The sequence below is a fragment of the Myodes glareolus genome, chromosome 18 (assembly GCF_982192425.1).
Source record: "Myodes glareolus chromosome 18, mMyoGla1.1, whole genome shotgun sequence".
Classification (NCBI taxonomy): domain Eukaryota; kingdom Metazoa; phylum Chordata; class Mammalia; order Rodentia; family Cricetidae; genus Myodes; species Myodes glareolus.
In genome coordinates, this window is record NC_142043.1 from 41,221,239 (window position 1) to 41,238,180 (window position 16,942).

The window sequence follows — 16,942 nt, forward strand, 5'->3', positions numbered from 1 at the left end:
GTGCAAATTGTTGTGCAACAGAGGGTAAGTGCCAGCAAGGGCCATGAAGTTTCTTTCTGTGATCTTCAGAAAGTTCACGGTACAAAAATGCATGTAGCTTCACAGCCCAGAAGAGAAGGAAATCTTTAATGTGTTTATAAAGGTCCCTGTTCTGTCTCCCCTTGAGGAGTGAACAAACTGGAAGGGACACAGAAAGGAGAGCGAAACAATTCCTGGTTAATGATTTAAGAGAGAGGAATTTATTTTGCCCCAACTTTCCTTTAACTAGTTCACTTTTTTTCCCATGAAGAGATATTTGATAGCCCTTGTTCTTTATGAAATTATGGAAATCACAGACTAGAAGAATGGGGAGTCATTATTTCAGAACTGAAAAGAGGTAGGTGTCCTTACTTCCTCCTTAAATTGCCCATTACTGGAAAGGAGCCAGGAAGTCGAAAAGGTGCACAACAGACCACGATTATGGGCTGAAGCCCATGTTCTTTCTCCTCCGTATTCCGCCAAAACCAAACCAAACAAACAAACAAAATCCTTAAGACCAAGACAGAGAGAAAGTAGCTACCCTAAGGACTCCCTAAAACGTGGCTTTTGGATGCATGAACCCCAGTGTAAAGCAAGAAAGATCAAGCTGTATGATTCTGTTACATCTCCAGTTAATATTGTCCCTGTCGGCTTTACCTTTGCTCACGTGGGGCCGGCTATCCATAACAGCCCCGGAACCACGAGGGACCACAAGGGACATCTCTGGGGATCTGCAGCGATGACCTAATCGAAAGAGAGAGGACGCAAAATCGAAAGATAGAGAACCAGCCTGGGGCAGACAGAGGACTTTAGGTACCCACACTGGCGGAAACCGACTAGTTAGCACGGAGCATCCTGCTGCGCCTCCTGTCCTGCCTTTCCACGCTCTGCCCTGCCCTGCCCGGAGCTTCCCTGCGCGCGCGCCTCACTCACACGCACACACGTGCGCACGCACACTGCTTCCAGCAGCGCCTCTTGCCAGACCGTAGGGCTACGTCCCCCTCGGAGGGGCGGCGGCCCTGCCCCGCCTGGCACAGTCCCGCAAAGGGACAGAGAGGCACTGGGGTCTCTGGAGAGCGTGGGCCGCGACCGAAGACGTACGGCGGCAGGTGGTGGCAGGGGCTTCTCAGTGGAAGGCGCGTAGCAGCGGGAGGGAACAGCGTGGGTCTGGGGAGGGGGTGGTGCGTCCTTGGTAGCTTTTTCCTGCGGCTGCGGGGAACTCGCCTTGGAGAGGGCACTGAGTGCCGGTTCGCATCGCCAGGTTGGGGTTGTGCACGCGCGCATGGGGATCCGGCTGGCACGAGGAGGGCAGTGGAGGGAACCCGCGCGGCGGGGCACGAAAGACGTCCCACTCCCAGCCTGCCTGCAGAGGGCGCCCTCATGGTGGCGCCCCGCCGAGTCGGACCGCCAGCCCCAGAGAAACAAGGCTAGGTCCTTCTGGAGATATCCCCGTTGGTTTAGTTACACGAGTCACCACGGAAGGCCACAATTCCAGGCAGCAATCCTTTTTTTTTTTTTTTTCTTTCTGTCTTCCAGTAGGAAGACACCAGGGTTAGGAATGCAAAGGGAGATGGCCTGCTGGGCAAGTCGCTCAGCTGGACCAAGTCACCACGGTGGGTTGGTTTTGTGTGTGTGTCGGGGGGGGGGGGCTGTTTCTTTTCTCTCTTCGATCTAAGAGCCACACAAGACGCCGAAAAGTTTTCTACCACTTAGGGGACACAGGAGGATAAAATATGAACCTTACTTCTTAGCTGATATGGCCCGACCGTACTAGAAATCTCAGCGGGCAAGCTGCCTGTCACCGAATAGAGCGCGCGCGCGCGCACACACACACACACACACACACACACACACACGCACGCACTTTCACTAGCTGTGAAAAGTGACCTGAGGCTACTTTAGAACCCGCCGGCAGCGCCAGCTGGGGAGAAGGCTCCCTGTAAATGTCTTGCCCCGACCACTGGGTGTTGCCCATCCTGCCACCTCTATCACAGGGAAAAGTGGGGGCCACATTCCCAAAGGAAGTTCAAGACCTCACAAGGACGGACACCGATTGGGGCTTGACCGAACCCTGGCTCTCTGCAAGTATAAGCCAGCAGAAAAGTGTCTTCTCAGTAAAAATTGACCAGATTTTGTGATACTCTACACCCGGGTGGCCCTGTCTGCTCCTCACTGCAGAAGTTCAACTGAGCTTGAAGTAGTGACAACCCTCCGCCCCGTCCCGCTGCCTTTCCCACGTCTAGCAGTCAAGCTGTGGCCAGAGGTGTGCAGAAAAAAAAAATTAGAGAACCCCCCACCCCGTTCTTATAAATTTGAGAATTTGATCAGGCCGCACAGATTACTCAAAGCTTCCGTTTTTCTGCGATCCAATTTTATTAGGATTTATTCTCATTTGTGCTCGGCTTCTCTGGGGAAATAATGCTTTGATTAATGTAATCCTGGCCCAGGATCCGCCTCACGCCCCTCGACCCTTTCCCAAGAGAAAGGGCCTGTTTGACAAACAATAACAGAGGCGCAACTCTTGCAATCTGCCCACACCTTTGGGGACGGTTGGGAAGAGGGTGACACCACTAGCTAAATGCAGGGTTGGGGAGGGGAGGGGGGCTCTTTGGTGGTAAACTTTCCGGACCCAGAGCCTTAGGTACAGAGGCGGGGTGGGGGTGAGAGTTCAACGGAAGGACCCGAGCCTCGGTGTGCAAATGGATGTGTGGATACCAGTGCGCGCCTGTCCTCTGCTTGCTCCCAATGTCGACTTCTTTGTCCCTCGCCACAGGCCTCCACAACAGAGATCCGCGCACTCTGGTTGTGCAGCTCCTTGACCCCAAGGTATATCCACAGCGCCCCCCAAAGCACCCGTGGAGAGCACGACCTTGAGGTTAACCAACCAAACCAACCTGAGACGCCCTGCAGCTGCCAAAACCCGGACTAGAAGCCCAAAACGTGGGACCCAATTCAGTGGTTTTCCTCATCCATCCAACCATGCATCCATCCATCCTTGCATGCTTGCATGCTTTCATGCATGCATGCATACCATACAAATCGGTGGACAGAAGAGCGGAGAGTTCTTTGCTCTGCTATGGACTAAGAGCAGGCGCCCCCTTTGCAGTTCTTAAGCCTCCTGCTCAACCAAGGCCCCCTCCGCGAGGGGAGAACAGCTCAATTACGAAAGGAGCAAAGAAACGAAATCCCGGGCTCCAACGCCCTGCCTGCCCATCGGAGCTTCTCCGGTCCCCCTTTCTCGTTCCCCACCCCCACTGTCGCAAGCTCGGGGGCGGGCGGGGAGGCGGCGGTGCGAGGGGTCCTGCCCGGCTCCGCGGGAACAAAGCCCGCCGCGGGAGCTCGCGGCCGCGCTCTGAGCGGGTGACAAAGGCAGGCAGGCGGTGCCAAGCTCCAAGGCAGCGCTCCTGTGGCCAGGCGGGGAAGGAGGCCCCGAAGACGGGTGCGATTTGCACCCAGTCTTTTTTGGACTTCTGTGTTTCTCTCCGGTGTGTCCAAAGACCTGTTGGGTGACTCAGCGTTTATGTCTCTGGTCCTGCAACCTCGCCAGCCTCCCAATTCTCTTCTGCCCGCCCCAGCCTCTCCCATCTCCCCCAGCATTTTTTTTTTCCACCTCACTCCTTTTACCTCGGCCCTTGCTCGCTTTGAGGCTTAGGTTTTTTTCCCTTTTTCTTTTCCATAGTAAAGCAATGATAACAGGACCTCTGCAGACTTCTCTGTGTTCAAATAACATTCTGAAAGACGTTTCTGGGCATTTGCAGGCAGAAAGGGGGACGTAATGGGAGTCTTTTAATTTTATTATGCAAACTGAACCCTAAATAAAATAAAAATGCCGTTAGAATACGATCTAAGAAAGACAGACTTAGCCCTGAGGCCGAACAGATTCCTGCTGAATTCGGCAAGTGTCCCTGTCGGTTCCCACAAATCACATAAATGGCTGGTGGGGGGGACCCCCTTCCTGTGGAATGGGGCTCCCAGTCCACATGGAAATGGGAGTTCAAGTCTCTAAGGCAAACCTTTCTGGAAAAAAAAAGTTCTCATCTTGCCTTCCAACCCTGAGTGGGGATTGCTGCCAAGACCCTACCAATAAAATCGTACAATTTTTTAATTCAGAGGACTTTAATGGTGTTTACTCCAAGCAAAGTTTTACTTGATCGGTTTTGATGGGGGAGAGTAAAAAATAAAGGGAACACAGTCCTCGCCATTTGACAGCACAAGCTGTGACTTCTCGGTGAATTTTGTGCTCTGGTTTGATTTTAAATTAACGTTTAATGGTTATCAAGTGCCACTCTGAGCCGGGGATTCTCCCCCTCGGGCTTTATTAACTAGGATTCTGGCCGAAAATTTAGGCAGAGAAGTGAGTATTAAAAGAAATCCTGGACCTACAACTTTTAAGTTGGATGTAACCCTGAGCTGCAGGAAGCCATTGTGAGCAAGGTCACTTCATTCTGCCACCTAAACTTCTATCAATTAGTTTATCAGCTGAAATTCTATTCTTGCACACTTTGGGATATTGGAGGCACCAACTCTCAATGAACACATTTGCTACTACATTCTTCCTCTTTTTTTTTTTTAAGTGAATAGCAACAACCACACTTTCTTAGAAACACCGATAAAGGACAGTCCCAGATAGGCACTGAGCACTGAGCTAGGTAGGACCCCAGAGAAGGAACAGAACTGTGAAATGGAAGGAAGCTACAGCATCCAAGGATGGAAGAAACCACGGAAGCACTGCTTGGAGATGAAAGAGGAAAAAAAAAAAGCAGCCTAGACTTCAGTCTAAATGCCCAGATCTACACCCACACCCAGCTCCTCAGACAGTATCGAAGGTCAAATGTCATGAGAGACCGAGAGATAGAGAGAGAGAGAGAGAGAGAGAGAGAGAGAGAGAGAGAGAGAGAGAGAGAAGAATTGTTCTCTAGGATGCCAGACCACCTCTCCTTTCATCCCAGCACTACTGGTTTGGTGCCAGAGAAGATGCTGTGAGACTAGACGAATACTTGATGGAGCAGCGCCTCAGGCAGAGAGCAGCTCAAATCTTTTAGGGCCAATGTAAGAACACAAACTTCAGATCCCCCTTTAGTAAAACTGAGTTCATATTTCTGGGCTTTGTTTTTGTATAAGACACCACACACACACACACACACACACACACACACACACACACACACACTTGCCTTGAAATATTTTTCAAGCTAGAACATATCCGTGTTTGTTGCTAATGAATCATATTTTCACCATCACCTCTAGTCAATCAGCTTGGCTCTGTGCTACCTAATCCTAGGAGTTGAAATCTGAAAAAGTCCGTGGTGCCAGGGAGCACAGGAAAGGTGGTGAAGGGCAGGCCAGAATAATCCATTAGTTGCAGCTTCCCCAGCCAGTGGAAGAGAGCATTACCAGCCTTGACAGATGCATGCACACAGCTCGAGTGAGCAAACAGTTGAAAATGGGTTGCTTCAAAAGCACATACAGGATCACCAACTAAGTTATTGTGCCTTCTCAATTTATTTCACACAATCAGAAATGCCCTGTAGTTTTAAGGTTGCTGCTGCTTACTTTAGAGTAAAGCATCATAGTTTCTTTGAATTCATAATTACTCCTTCAAACCAACCTGAAGAAACCTAAGTGTTAGGTTAGAAACCTAACCTCCAGATGAGATGAACTGGTTGTTTATCAAAGAGATGGGGGGGGGGGTACATACTCCCAAACCTCAGCAATACCAAGAAGCAACTCATCCACTGTCCGCCAAATAAAGTCTATTTTCTAACCAAAAGTCACTATTGCAGAGCCCTCTCCCTCTGTATAGGCCACACAGTACAGACTGTGGGTAAGCTGACTATTTCAGAGTGTGAATGGTAAGAGAAACTGCTTTTATGTTGCTGCTTTCCTGGACTGCCTTATCATTGTGAAATAGAAGCAAATGAGGAAAAATATCCATTTCATGTTGTGCACATTTGACCCAGGTAATGGTCTATATTCTCTTGTTTGACAAAAAAACAATTTCACAGTCCCCAATAATTAAGCCTGTAGATTTTGCCCAGAACTTTGGATCTTAAGTCATCCCCACCTTGATTATGCCTATCCCCAAGTCGTTACAGACCTCTGTCATGGTCCCTGTAAAGTGACAGCTCATCTCAAATTAACTTGTTGCTTGTCCAGGAATTCTTATTTTCTTTCACTGCAAGTTATATCAATCTCTAGAAACCATGAGGGTTCCCCCCACTTCTCGGTTCTTTCAAGAACATTTTCAAGAAAGGGAAGGTGGAGCAGCTGCTTAGACCATCACAGCCCCAAAGAACTGTAACACACGAATGTTCCCTATTTAAAAAAAAACATGGTGAGGGTTTCTCCAGTGTTTTACAATACGAATGCATTTTTAAAGTTTCTTTCCCTGCTTTTACAGCCTAAGTTCCTTGAGTAACCCTGGGCACGGAAAGCAAGCTATGTTTTGGGACCTGTCCCAGTCTGTGGATCTCCCCTGGATGTCTTTTGTCCCTCAATGCAGAGCTGAGGAAGAAAGCAGTGTTTGTGCTCAAATTACAATTTCTTCAATTCTTCACTTGGATTTCCTAGCGCCAACCTGACAGTGCATTTCCTGACTCTCGAATGTGGAAGGGCCCAGGGTGAAAAATCGTATGCTTTTTTATGTGAGTGTCTCTCTTGCTTCTATGAAAGACTATAGAAATATACTATGGGGATATAGTCTTTCCAACCTAGACAAAGTCACAGTTTCTACCAAAATCAGTTTAAAAAAAAAAAAACAAACAAAAAACTTATACTTGAAGCCTGGCTGACTGGGAGCCGAGTTGAAAAGAAGCCAGTGGTGACACCCCCCATCCCCCAGTAGCAGAGCTATCAGAGAGGTCAGGCTTTGTGACACTCGGTTCACAGGTGCCTTCAGCTGCTCTGTGGAAGCCTCCCCCCCCCGCCCCACCCCAGTCACCCAGACCTGTCTTAGTAACTCTCTAAATCGCCTTGGGAAAATTATTGTTTGAGACAAACTGACTAAATCCTCAGAACCTGCTAGGATTTGCCCTTCACTGGTTTAGGAAGTTTCCGACTTTGCTACAGGACTTTTTCATCCTTTGCTGCAGTTCTCGCTGGCAGCCCTCACCCCCTCCTCCCCCCCCAAAAAAATCCTTGGATCTAACTCTCCTCTTTAACTGTCCTAAAAAGGTTCAAGTCCACAGTTACCCCTACCCTCTGTCTAGCTTGCATTTTCTTTTCTCTATAAAGCCTTTCAAGGCTGTTAAATCCTTCTCAAACCAGTAAGAGCGAAAGTGGCTACTAGGTATCAACTGGAGTGAAAGATCCCAGGCACCTGCTCCAACCCCAAGCCCCTGAGTTATACACAACTATGAGACTGCGTCCTGCTGAAACAGCCATTATTCAACATATAACACTTCACAATTCATTTTGTTTTCTAGTCCGACTCCACAAAGATAATCATCACCAACCTGAAAGATAGTTTCTTAAGTTGCCTATAATATAACCAACAGGAGTTCTTTAGTTCTTCTGTGTTTTTTGTTTTTATTTTTACTTTTGCTTTTGTTTTTCAGCCTATTTTATTAAAAAAAAAAAAAAAAGCCCTAGTCACACTTCCCTGGAGAGAAAGGGGGAACAGTTTCTGCACTCTCTGTCTTCCTGGGCCATTTACAGGCATGGCTGGTGTGAGGAGAGATCAATGTCCTAGTATTTCAAAATCCTGTGTGGTGCAATCATTTCCCTTCTTCCCTTGAACATGCATAGAAAGGTAAGGGTGTTTGTTCTTCTGGCAAGTTCGTAAGGGCAGATTTGCTTTTGAACTGGCTACATTTTCCTGAGTGCCTGCTACAACGAGTCAGTGCGCCCCCTGCTGACTAGTCAACAGTGTAGTGCTAAGCAAAGTTTATTTTGTTCAGTAAACCGTGTCATATAAAATTAACAACAACCAATAAAATTAGCTTATATGTTTCAACTGCAAAAGTCCAAAACAAAATAAAGCTAGTTTTAGTGGTCCTAGAAATCTCTAGTTTGCCTTCTCCTCTTTGGCTGAATCAAGGTCCTTTTATCTAAAGCCCAGTGCACAAACATATAGCTTAATGTGACTAGTGTTCTTCCTTTTATTTCTTTCTCTATGGCAACCAATATGCTCTGCTCAGAAATGTTCCCCATCAAGGAAACAAATGATCTTCAGGGAGCAGCTCTATACGGCATCTGGTCCAATGGAGCACACGGAGTTAACCCCAGTCAGAAGCAAGGCTGTAAACAAGGGGAGGAAACCTAGTGATTCTCAGCCCCTCCCCAACTGACACCTCTGCCTCCCTCATTACAAACCACTGCATTGATTTAGCATCAACTGTTTCCAAATAAATTACCAATTCTAAATTGCAAGGTGTTCTGTATACAAAAGTGAGTATAATTCCAGACATTTGACTCCCCCACCCCCCACCCCTCGCCACTCCCCGCCCTTCGAACGATCAAACCCAGACTATTTTACTAAAGTCAGATAATCACACTGGCCTGAACTTGGCATAGCTATTTCTTTCGGCCATATTTATCTAAGTAAGTACACCCTTGAATTTTCCAAAACCCGGGGTTAGTGATAAGGAGGGTTAGGTCTGACTGTCACAAATAGAAAACATATGAAATCTGGCACTTTGGATGCTGAAGCTCCAGCGTCCTTGGGGAGTGGAGAGCAGGGATGTCCTGGTTAGTTTTGATTGATCACCCTCTTTCTGATGGGCTTTACTACTGAGCCAGGAGCTGCAGCTCACCGCCTGCTCCCCAGTTTCAGCCTTAACCAGAGCTACAGTCTCCCTCACCGCTTTCTCCTCTCTAGTCCACAGCCAGTGGTTACCAGGCCCTCCTCCCCACTTGGTCGAACTGCTCCCCATCTTAACCTGGACAGACTCACAATTCAGTCACCCTCACTAGCTACAGATCCCAGGCTTCTCCCTCTGCATCCTTGATTCTCTGGGGGAAATTCCAAACAAGAAATATTTATATACTCCATGCTTAGTAGGCACCTCTTTTCGAGGGGTTACCCCTCCCATAATTAACAATTAAAATCAATAGCACTTTCTCTCTCACTCTCACCCAGAAGAGTAAAGCTCTTGCTGTGAGGGCCTCTGGAACCAGTCCACCTTTTTTGTATTATTTTAGCAACGTCAGATTCCTTTTGCTCACTCCCTCCGACACACTTTCCCTTCCTCTCTCCTCCCAAGCAATGAAAATAAAGCTTCCAAACCTACAAGAACATAAATAAATACACCAGAAAGGACGGAAAGGGAAAGGAGAAAGCAAAGGAAGAAAATGGGGGGAAAAAAACCACTTACCCAGCAAACTCCCAAGGTTAGACTTTTAAATAAAAGGTTGTTGTTTTTTTAAATAAGGTGCCTGGAGGGGTAGAGGAGAAGGCGTTTTTCTCTACTCTCCAGAACCGGCGCATCCTTAGCCTTCCCTTTACACTGACTCCTCTAAGCCCAGTTCTCACTAGTCTATTATTTTCACCAAAATATATGAAAATGTATGCAAATGAAAATCAGCACTAACTGTTCTCCCCTTGTTATATACTTTGGATTTTTTTTCCAGACAAAACAATCACACTCGGCAGAGGGAGGGGGCGGATGGGGTGGGGCGGGAGGGGGGGGGGAAGCTGGGGAGCGATTTGAGAACTAAGTACATGGAAGGGAGGGAAAAGGGACAGACCTGGGAACAGAAGTGCGTTTCTGTTATTGAGGAGCACAGCGTTTGGGGGGCTTCCCGAATGCGCACACCCTCCTCGCAAAAGGAGAGTGGCTCTGTTTGCAGAGGCGCTATCCCGTTTCGTCAGGCCACCTGAGACGGCTTTTGAAAGCGTGTACTGTGAAACTCATAGCAGTAATTTAGACAAAATCCTCACTGTATATTAATGAAAGGCGGCCCCATGGCTCTGTTCCTATCCTCCCCATTCAGTGTAAACAAAACCACGAGACTCTTTCGGTTTTTGAGCCGGATCCAAGCAAAATCGGCAGGAAAGGAAAACACGGGGTGCTGGCACCGACCATTCAAACGTCTGCACCTGGAGATCTCAGATTTATTCAATGAAATCTGTGTTCCATCTTTTATATATACATATACGCATACATAAATATAAAAAGGAACCTTTTGGGAAGGAGGAGGGAATCCGTTCTGTTTGGGGCTTTGGTTACTGCTGCCTTTTAGATCTGTTCCTAAGATGGTATCTTTTCACCCGGCAAGCAAAAGCTGGACCCAATCCTACATAAATGCTTCGCGTCTACGGTTAATCTCGAGATCACGCAGAGGCTGCTGCTGAGCTGGAGAGCTTCCACTGTAACTGAGTTCACCTAAGTGAGCTCGGCAGAGGAATTATGCATGGGGGAGAAGGCAGGCCAGTTCTTTATATTCGAAGCACACTGGCCGCCAGGTTACGTTCTCGGCTGCAGCTCGGGCTGGGACTGCAGGCTGCAGGGTGCAGGGTGCAGGCCGGTGCCCTGCAGCTGGGGGGTGCCGGTGCAAACACAAGCACCCTCATTAAGAGTCGTGTATTTATTGAATGTCCGAATTGGGTTAGTTCATTGGAAATCCCCAAGGAGGGTTTAATTTGCCCTTGTTTTCGTTGCCACTTTCTCTTTTTTCTTGGTTCGCTGAGGTTCCTCTGTGCAGCGTTTCCGCTTGGCCGCGTCCCCCCCCCCCCACCCCGCTTCTCCCGCCTACCGGGCGCACTCCTCCTCCCGGCCCCCTTAACTCTTTCAGCTGGGTTGCGGCTGAGAAAGCACTTGTCGCCAGCGGTCACAGCCACCGCGCAAACCTGAGACCCAAAGAAAGAGGAAAATAAAGCACCCCCATGCCCAAGAATAGCAAGCGAGTAAAAACCCCACCAATACACACACACACACACACACACACACACACACACACACACACACACACACCAGTCAGCGGTAGAGTGACGGGGGAGGGCGCGGCTAGCGGACCCGAGCCCTCTGGGCAGGCTGTGGCAGTCACAGCAATCTAAAGGCATTGGGGTCGAATACACTTACGATGAATCTAGGGGGACGGTCGGTCTGATTGCCTTTCAAATACCTCGAGTGGCTTCGTTGACCGGCACCCTCCAAACTCACAAGGGCACGCACGCTACTTGCAAGAATCCCAGAGGAGGGTGGGAGGGAGGGAGGAAAGGAGGGAGAAGAAGAGGGAGAGGGGTGGGGGAGAGCGAGCAGCCGCAGCAAGCGGTCCGTCTCGCACGCGCGGGCCCCGCGCTGGTACAGGGCTGCAGGTTTCCCAGATGATGGCATCCGAGAACTTAAACAAAGAGGGTCGCTGCCGGCGCGCGACGGCTGCACAAAGTTGCAGTGGCGGATTTCCAAGAAGCTTGGCGACCGGAGCTCTGGGCGAAGCAAGCCTCCCTTTCCCACCTCCGGCAAGACGGAGATGGGGGCTCGCGCGGGAAGGGAAGAGGAAACTTTGAAACCATTGGGGACACATCTGTCTATAGGTATTAGCTTGAACCGTACATCCGTGGCGCGCGCTTTACAAATCTCTGGCGTGGGGTGGGGGTGCAACACAACGCAGTCTAGGTAGAATGGATAGACTGCTGTTTTTCGTGATTTTTTTCCCCTCTTCATTTTCCTTCAAATCCCCTTCTTCCCCGCCTCCTCCTCCTTTTCTCTTCCCTTTCTCCTCAACCTCCCAGACCAATCACGAAGGCAGGGAGTCGCGGAGGGAACGCAGACGTTTGGGCCGGACACTAAGAGTTAAGATGTGGCGGATGGGGGGGGGGGGCAGGGGCGGCGGGGGAGGGGCGGGGTGGGGAAAGTGGCGCGGGGGAGGGAGGCTGGGGGAAGACAGATTTCCAGCTTCTACGACGCTCTGCCTAAATTAAAAAGCAACCAATCGGAACGGCCGGAAGGGGGGCCGCGCGTCCTAAGCCAGTCATTCCAGGCCTGCCAATCACCCAGCGGGTAGCCAATCAGCGGGGGCCCTGGTGCTCGACTTCCTTGTATTTGGGAAAGTGTGGTGGTGGGTGCGCGCTTGCGGCGGAGGGTAAACATTCGACAGTCCCTGCTCTGAGAGGGAGGGACAGGGAGAGAACTGTCAGATCCTAGCGAGAGCGGGCGCTCGTGAGAGGGAGAGAGAGAGGGAGAGGGAAAGTGAGACAGGGAGAAAGAGAGAACCCGGGCGCAGAGCTAGCTCCGGCTGCAACTCTGCCCCGGCACGCCCGCGCCCGCGCCCGCCGTCGGGCACTCTAGGAGCGGTACAACGTGCCCACAGGAGTTGGTTGTGTATCAAGGATCCCCTGTATGCACACACACATCTCCATCTCCACCAATGCACTCTTCTTCTTCCTCCTTCTCCAGACAACTGCCGGGGGAAAAATAAAACACCAACCCCAACCTTCAGCAACAAGGTAACAGAGCAATTCGACATTTTTTTTTTCCTGTTCAATTTTTGCCTTGTTATATTTGTTTCCTAATTTCTGCCCAAAAGGAAAGATGTCGCACCAGACCGTGACTGTTGCGAGGAAAATGAAAAGGGACTCTTGTTTCAGAGTCATCCAAGAGCTCCGGCAATAGCAACTTCAGAGAAATGCACCATCGCAAGAAGTTTTTCTAGGACAGAACAAAACTTGAAAGGAGAGGACCAGAGGGGGAGAACAGGAGTCAGCCTCCCCACTCCGCAGACGCGAGCCGCCAGTATCACCACGCCAGTAAGGACCGGAAAAGTTTTACTATGCTAAGGGGGAAACAGTGAAATGTCTTGCTGAAGAGGAGAGAAGCCAGCGGACCAGCAAGGAGCGGCCCGATTGCTGGCCACCCACAATTTGGCCGAAGAAGAAAGGAACCGTTTCGTCCTTTGTTGTCTCGCGTGAAACCTTTGCTTAGCAGGTGTACGGAGCCCCGCGCCGGGGCAGAGTCCGCACCCGCCCGAGGACGAGGACAGGAGGAACAACCGGAGTCCCTGCGCCCGGAGAGAGCGCCCGAAGTACGGGTCCCCGCCCCACTGGGCAAGCCTTGCTGGAGCGAGCCGATTGCTCCCGGCCAGGGGGGAGACCACGACCCCCCCTGAAGGGGCTGGCCACGGAGCTCACCCCGAGAAGCGATCCCCCCTCCCCAGGGCGCTGCTCCTGCTGCGGCTGCTGCAGCGTCTGCTGCTAACCGAGGCCCGCCCGCGACCCCCGCGCCCTGCCGAGCGGCCTTGCAGCTGCAGCCCCGGGCCGCGGCGGCGGCGGCGGCGGCGGGGGCGGAGGCGGCGGAGGAGGAGGCGGCGGCGAAGGCGGCGGGGCCGGCGGGGACCCGGGGCGGGGGAGGAGGAGCGGGGGGAGGAGGCGGGAGGCGGGGGGGCGCGGCGGCGGCGGCGGCGGCGGCGGCCGCGGCTGCTGCTGCGGCGGCGGCGGTGGTGGCGGCGGTGGGGTGGCGGGAGCGGAGCGGCATGGCCACGGCGGCTTCTAACCCCTACCTGCCGGGGAACAGCCTGCTCACGGCCGGCTCCATTGTGCACTCGGACGCGGCCGGGGCGGGCGGTGGCGGAGGGGGCGGTGGCGGCGGCGGCGGGGCGGGGGGCGGCGGCGGTGGCATGCAGCCCGGGAGCGCCGCTGTGACCTCCGGCGCCTACCGGGGGGACCCGTCCTCGGTCAAGATGGTCCAGAGCGACTTCATGCAGGGGGCCATGGCCGCCAGCAACGGCGGCCATATGCTGAGCCACGCGCACCAGTGGGTCACCGCCCTGCCCCACGCTGCCGCCGCCGCTGCCGCTGCCGCCGCCGCCGCCGTGGAAGCCAGCTCGCCGTGGTCGGGCAGCGCGGTGGGCATGGCCGGCAGCCCACAGCAGCCTCCACAGCCGCCACCGCCGCCGCCACAGGGCCCCGACGTGAAGGGTGGCGCTGGACGCGAAGACCTGCACGCCGGCACCGCGCTGCACCACCGCGGGCCTCCGCACCTCGGGCCCCCGCCGCCGCCCCCTCACCAGGGCCACCCTGGGGGCTGGGGGGCCGCCGCCGCCGCCGCCGCTGCCGCCGCGGCAGCAGCAGCAGCCGCTCACCTCCCGTCCATGGCGGGCGGCCAGCAACCGCCGCCGCAGAGTCTGCTCTACTCCCAGCCCGGAGGCTTCACGGTGAACGGCATGCTGAGTGCGCCCCCGGGTCCCGGCGGCGGCGGCGGAGGCGCGGGTGGTGGAGCCCAGAGTCTGGTTCATCCCGGGCTGGTGCGCGGGGACACGCCCGAGCTGGCGGAGCATCACCACCATCATCACCACCACGCTCACCCGCACCCGCCGCATCCGCACCACGCGCAAGGACCCCCGCATCACGGCGGCGGCGGCGCGGGACCGGGACTCAACAGCCACGACCCGCACTCGGACGAGGACACGCCGACGTCTGACGACCTGGAGCAGTTCGCCAAGCAGTTCAAGCAGCGGCGCATCAAGCTGGGCTTCACCCAGGCGGACGTGGGGCTGGCTCTGGGCACGCTCTACGGCAACGTGTTCTCGCAGACCACCATCTGCCGCTTCGAGGCCCTGCAGCTCAGTTTCAAGAACATGTGCAAGCTCAAGCCACTGCTGAACAAGTGGCTGGAGGAGGCGGACTCGAGCACCGGCAGTCCCACGAGCATCGACAAGATTGCAGCCCAGGGCCGCAAGCGCAAGAAGCGGACCTCCATCGAGGTGAGCGTCAAAGGCGCGCTCGAGAGCCACTTCCTCAAGTGCCCTAAACCCTCGGCACAGGAAATCACCAACCTGGCCGACAGCCTGCAGCTGGAAAAGGAGGTCGTGCGGGTCTGGTTCTGCAACCGGCGCCAAAAAGAGAAACGCATGACGCCCCCGGGCATCCAGCAGCAGACGCCGGACGATGTCTACTCGCAGGTGGGTACCGTGAGCGCTGACACACCGCCACCGCACCACGGGCTGCAGACCAGCGTGCAGTGAAGGCCGGGGGCGCAGCGCGAAGAGGGCCGCCGCCGCCACCTCCGCAGCCGCTGTCAGCACCGCCGCCACGGTCGCCGCCGCCGCCGTCTCCGAGCCGCCGCCAAGAACCGCCGCTGCCGCTGCCGTTGCCGCCGCCGCCGCCGCCGCCGCCGCTGCCGCTGCCGCCGCGCAGACCCAGCACCTGGCCTGGGCCAGTGCGTCTCGGCCGCCTCCCCTCCGCCCAAAGACAGGAGTGCCAGGGATCTAGGAGGAGGGGAGAACGACTAGGGAGACACCGACCGAGGAGACTCTTTTTGAAGTCCAAGGAAGGAGGGACCAAAAAAAAAAAAAAATTAAAGCATAATAAATACCAAGACTGTTTTATATGCATATATAACAAACAAAACCGGAAGAGGAAAAGGGGGCAACCGGGACATCTCGTTTATACTCTGGTAGTGTTTTGTTTCTATTTTGAAAGAAGGTTGAAGATGCCTAACCCACCGAAACTGCACTCTTGAGGTACTGTACACCCCGAGATGTCCTTCATGGCGTCGGTGGAGAACACCTGCTTCGTCCTCCCCTCTGAGACAAGAGAGAAACCCCCTCCCTTTCTTCCACTTCTTCCTAAAGGGCTGCCTAAAAGATCCATGGAAACTTTATTGGGAGCGACCTGAAAAGAAAGATGCACCAGGTTTTGTGCAGGTCTGACTCTACTCCAGAACAGTGTTTTTCTTGGCCATATTAAAGTCTTTGGGGAAAAAATAAATCAACTATGAAATGGGAAGGAAGGAGAAACAGAGTCTGGGGCGGGGGGGGGGGGGAAGATTCACAATTTCTGAAGTTCACAGACTGAATAGAAAAGCCAAAAGAAAGCATCCTCGCGGTAACCTTGGAAATAAAAGCAGCTCAAAAGAGCCCGGGCTGGGCGAGGCTGAAGGCCAGGCTCTTCCAGTCGCCAGCGGGGAGGGCACAGCAGCGGGGGCCAAGGCCCAGCCTTTGAGACCGCCCAGAGAGGCCAGGCCACCGCCACCGAACCCGGGCTTTGCCGACTGCCACTCGGGGTGGACCATGCCTAAAGATTCCACCGCTAATATTTTTTTTATTAACATTTTTTATTTTTTATTTCTGGACTGACTCCGATAAAAGGGTGTGGAAAGAGAGCACCAGCCGCCGCACTTCCCTTGACTTCTGCCCTCAATCCGTTGCCAACTTTGATTGAATGGGTGCTGCGGATGTGATTATGTAATACTGCCATTTCCAAGCAGTGTTTTTGGTAGGTTTTAATAAACAGACTTTTCAAATGACGGCAATATAGAATCGTTAGATCCGTTGTTGATCTAAAAATATTTGCTTTATATTTTCATTAAATGACTTCTTTTAATATTTTATTCAGAATACTTATGAACTGCTGCAAAACGGTAATTTATTTTTCCCCAGATCTTGTATTACGTGTTTTTTTCAGACGAGCACAAATCAAAATGAAATGAAAATATGGACAGTTGTTAGGTAATAAGGGTATCTTTTGATGTGATCCTTTGATTGTAATTTAATTTGAGTAGTGATTCCGTAAGAGCTGATTGAGAAAATAAATTTGTTAGAATGAAATAGTCTGTGTCTGATGCATCAACACTGTGTGGGAAGAAGAGTTCTCTAGAAAATATTTTTTTACTAATAGAGATCCTTAAGTCTTAGAGCATCAGGGGAGCAGAGCTTCCCCCACGCAAAGGTGTGTTTGGAAACCTCCAGAACAGGCTAGGATTGCTGAAAACATCTGTGCTTTAGCAATAGAGGTTGTTCACTCCTTGTTGATCCATAAATTTCACAGCATTTTCCTTACCCTCAGCTTCAGTGTCTCTAGTGTTTTTGCTGGGCGATCTATAACTACCAGCCATTTTCTTGAAGGTACCTGTTTTGAATTGCATAATTGAGCTACATCACCACTGAAAATATACCCACCCGGTCAATCATGGTAAATACAACCCCTCTTAGTTCTCTCTCTCTCTCTCTCTCTCTCTCTCTCTCTCTCTCTCTCTCCCTCTCTCAT

At 52.3% G+C, this 16,942-nt stretch overlaps 1 protein-coding gene and 1 long non-coding RNA gene across 5 annotated transcripts in view; one reads left to right on the forward strand and one right to left on the reverse strand.

Moving 5' to 3' along the window:
• The window catches only part of LOC125397778 (uncharacterized), a 44,010-nt gene extending 34,484 nt beyond the window's left edge, over window positions 1-9,526 (reverse strand). Inside the window, exon 1 of one of the 4 annotated variants that reach the window (XR_015735460.1) lies at window positions 9,333-9,526. This is a non-coding gene — a long non-coding RNA (uncharacterized LOC125397778). The remainder of the gene's footprint in view (window positions 1-9,332) is intronic. The other 3 variants (XR_015735461.1, XR_015735459.1, XR_015735462.1) reach the window with 3 other exon arrangements.
• A 3,898-nt stretch (window positions 9,527-13,424) lies between these two features.
• On the forward strand, window positions 13,425-16,503 carry Pou3f3 (POU class 3 homeobox 3). The gene has a single exon (XM_087898111.1). The coding sequence runs from the start codon at window positions 13,429-13,431 to the stop codon at window positions 14,917-14,919; it is 1,491 nt and encodes a 496-aa protein (XP_087754237.1). The 5' UTR covers window positions 13,425-13,428; the 3' UTR covers window positions 14,920-16,503.
• Window positions 16,504-16,942: the final 439 nt, after the last annotated feature.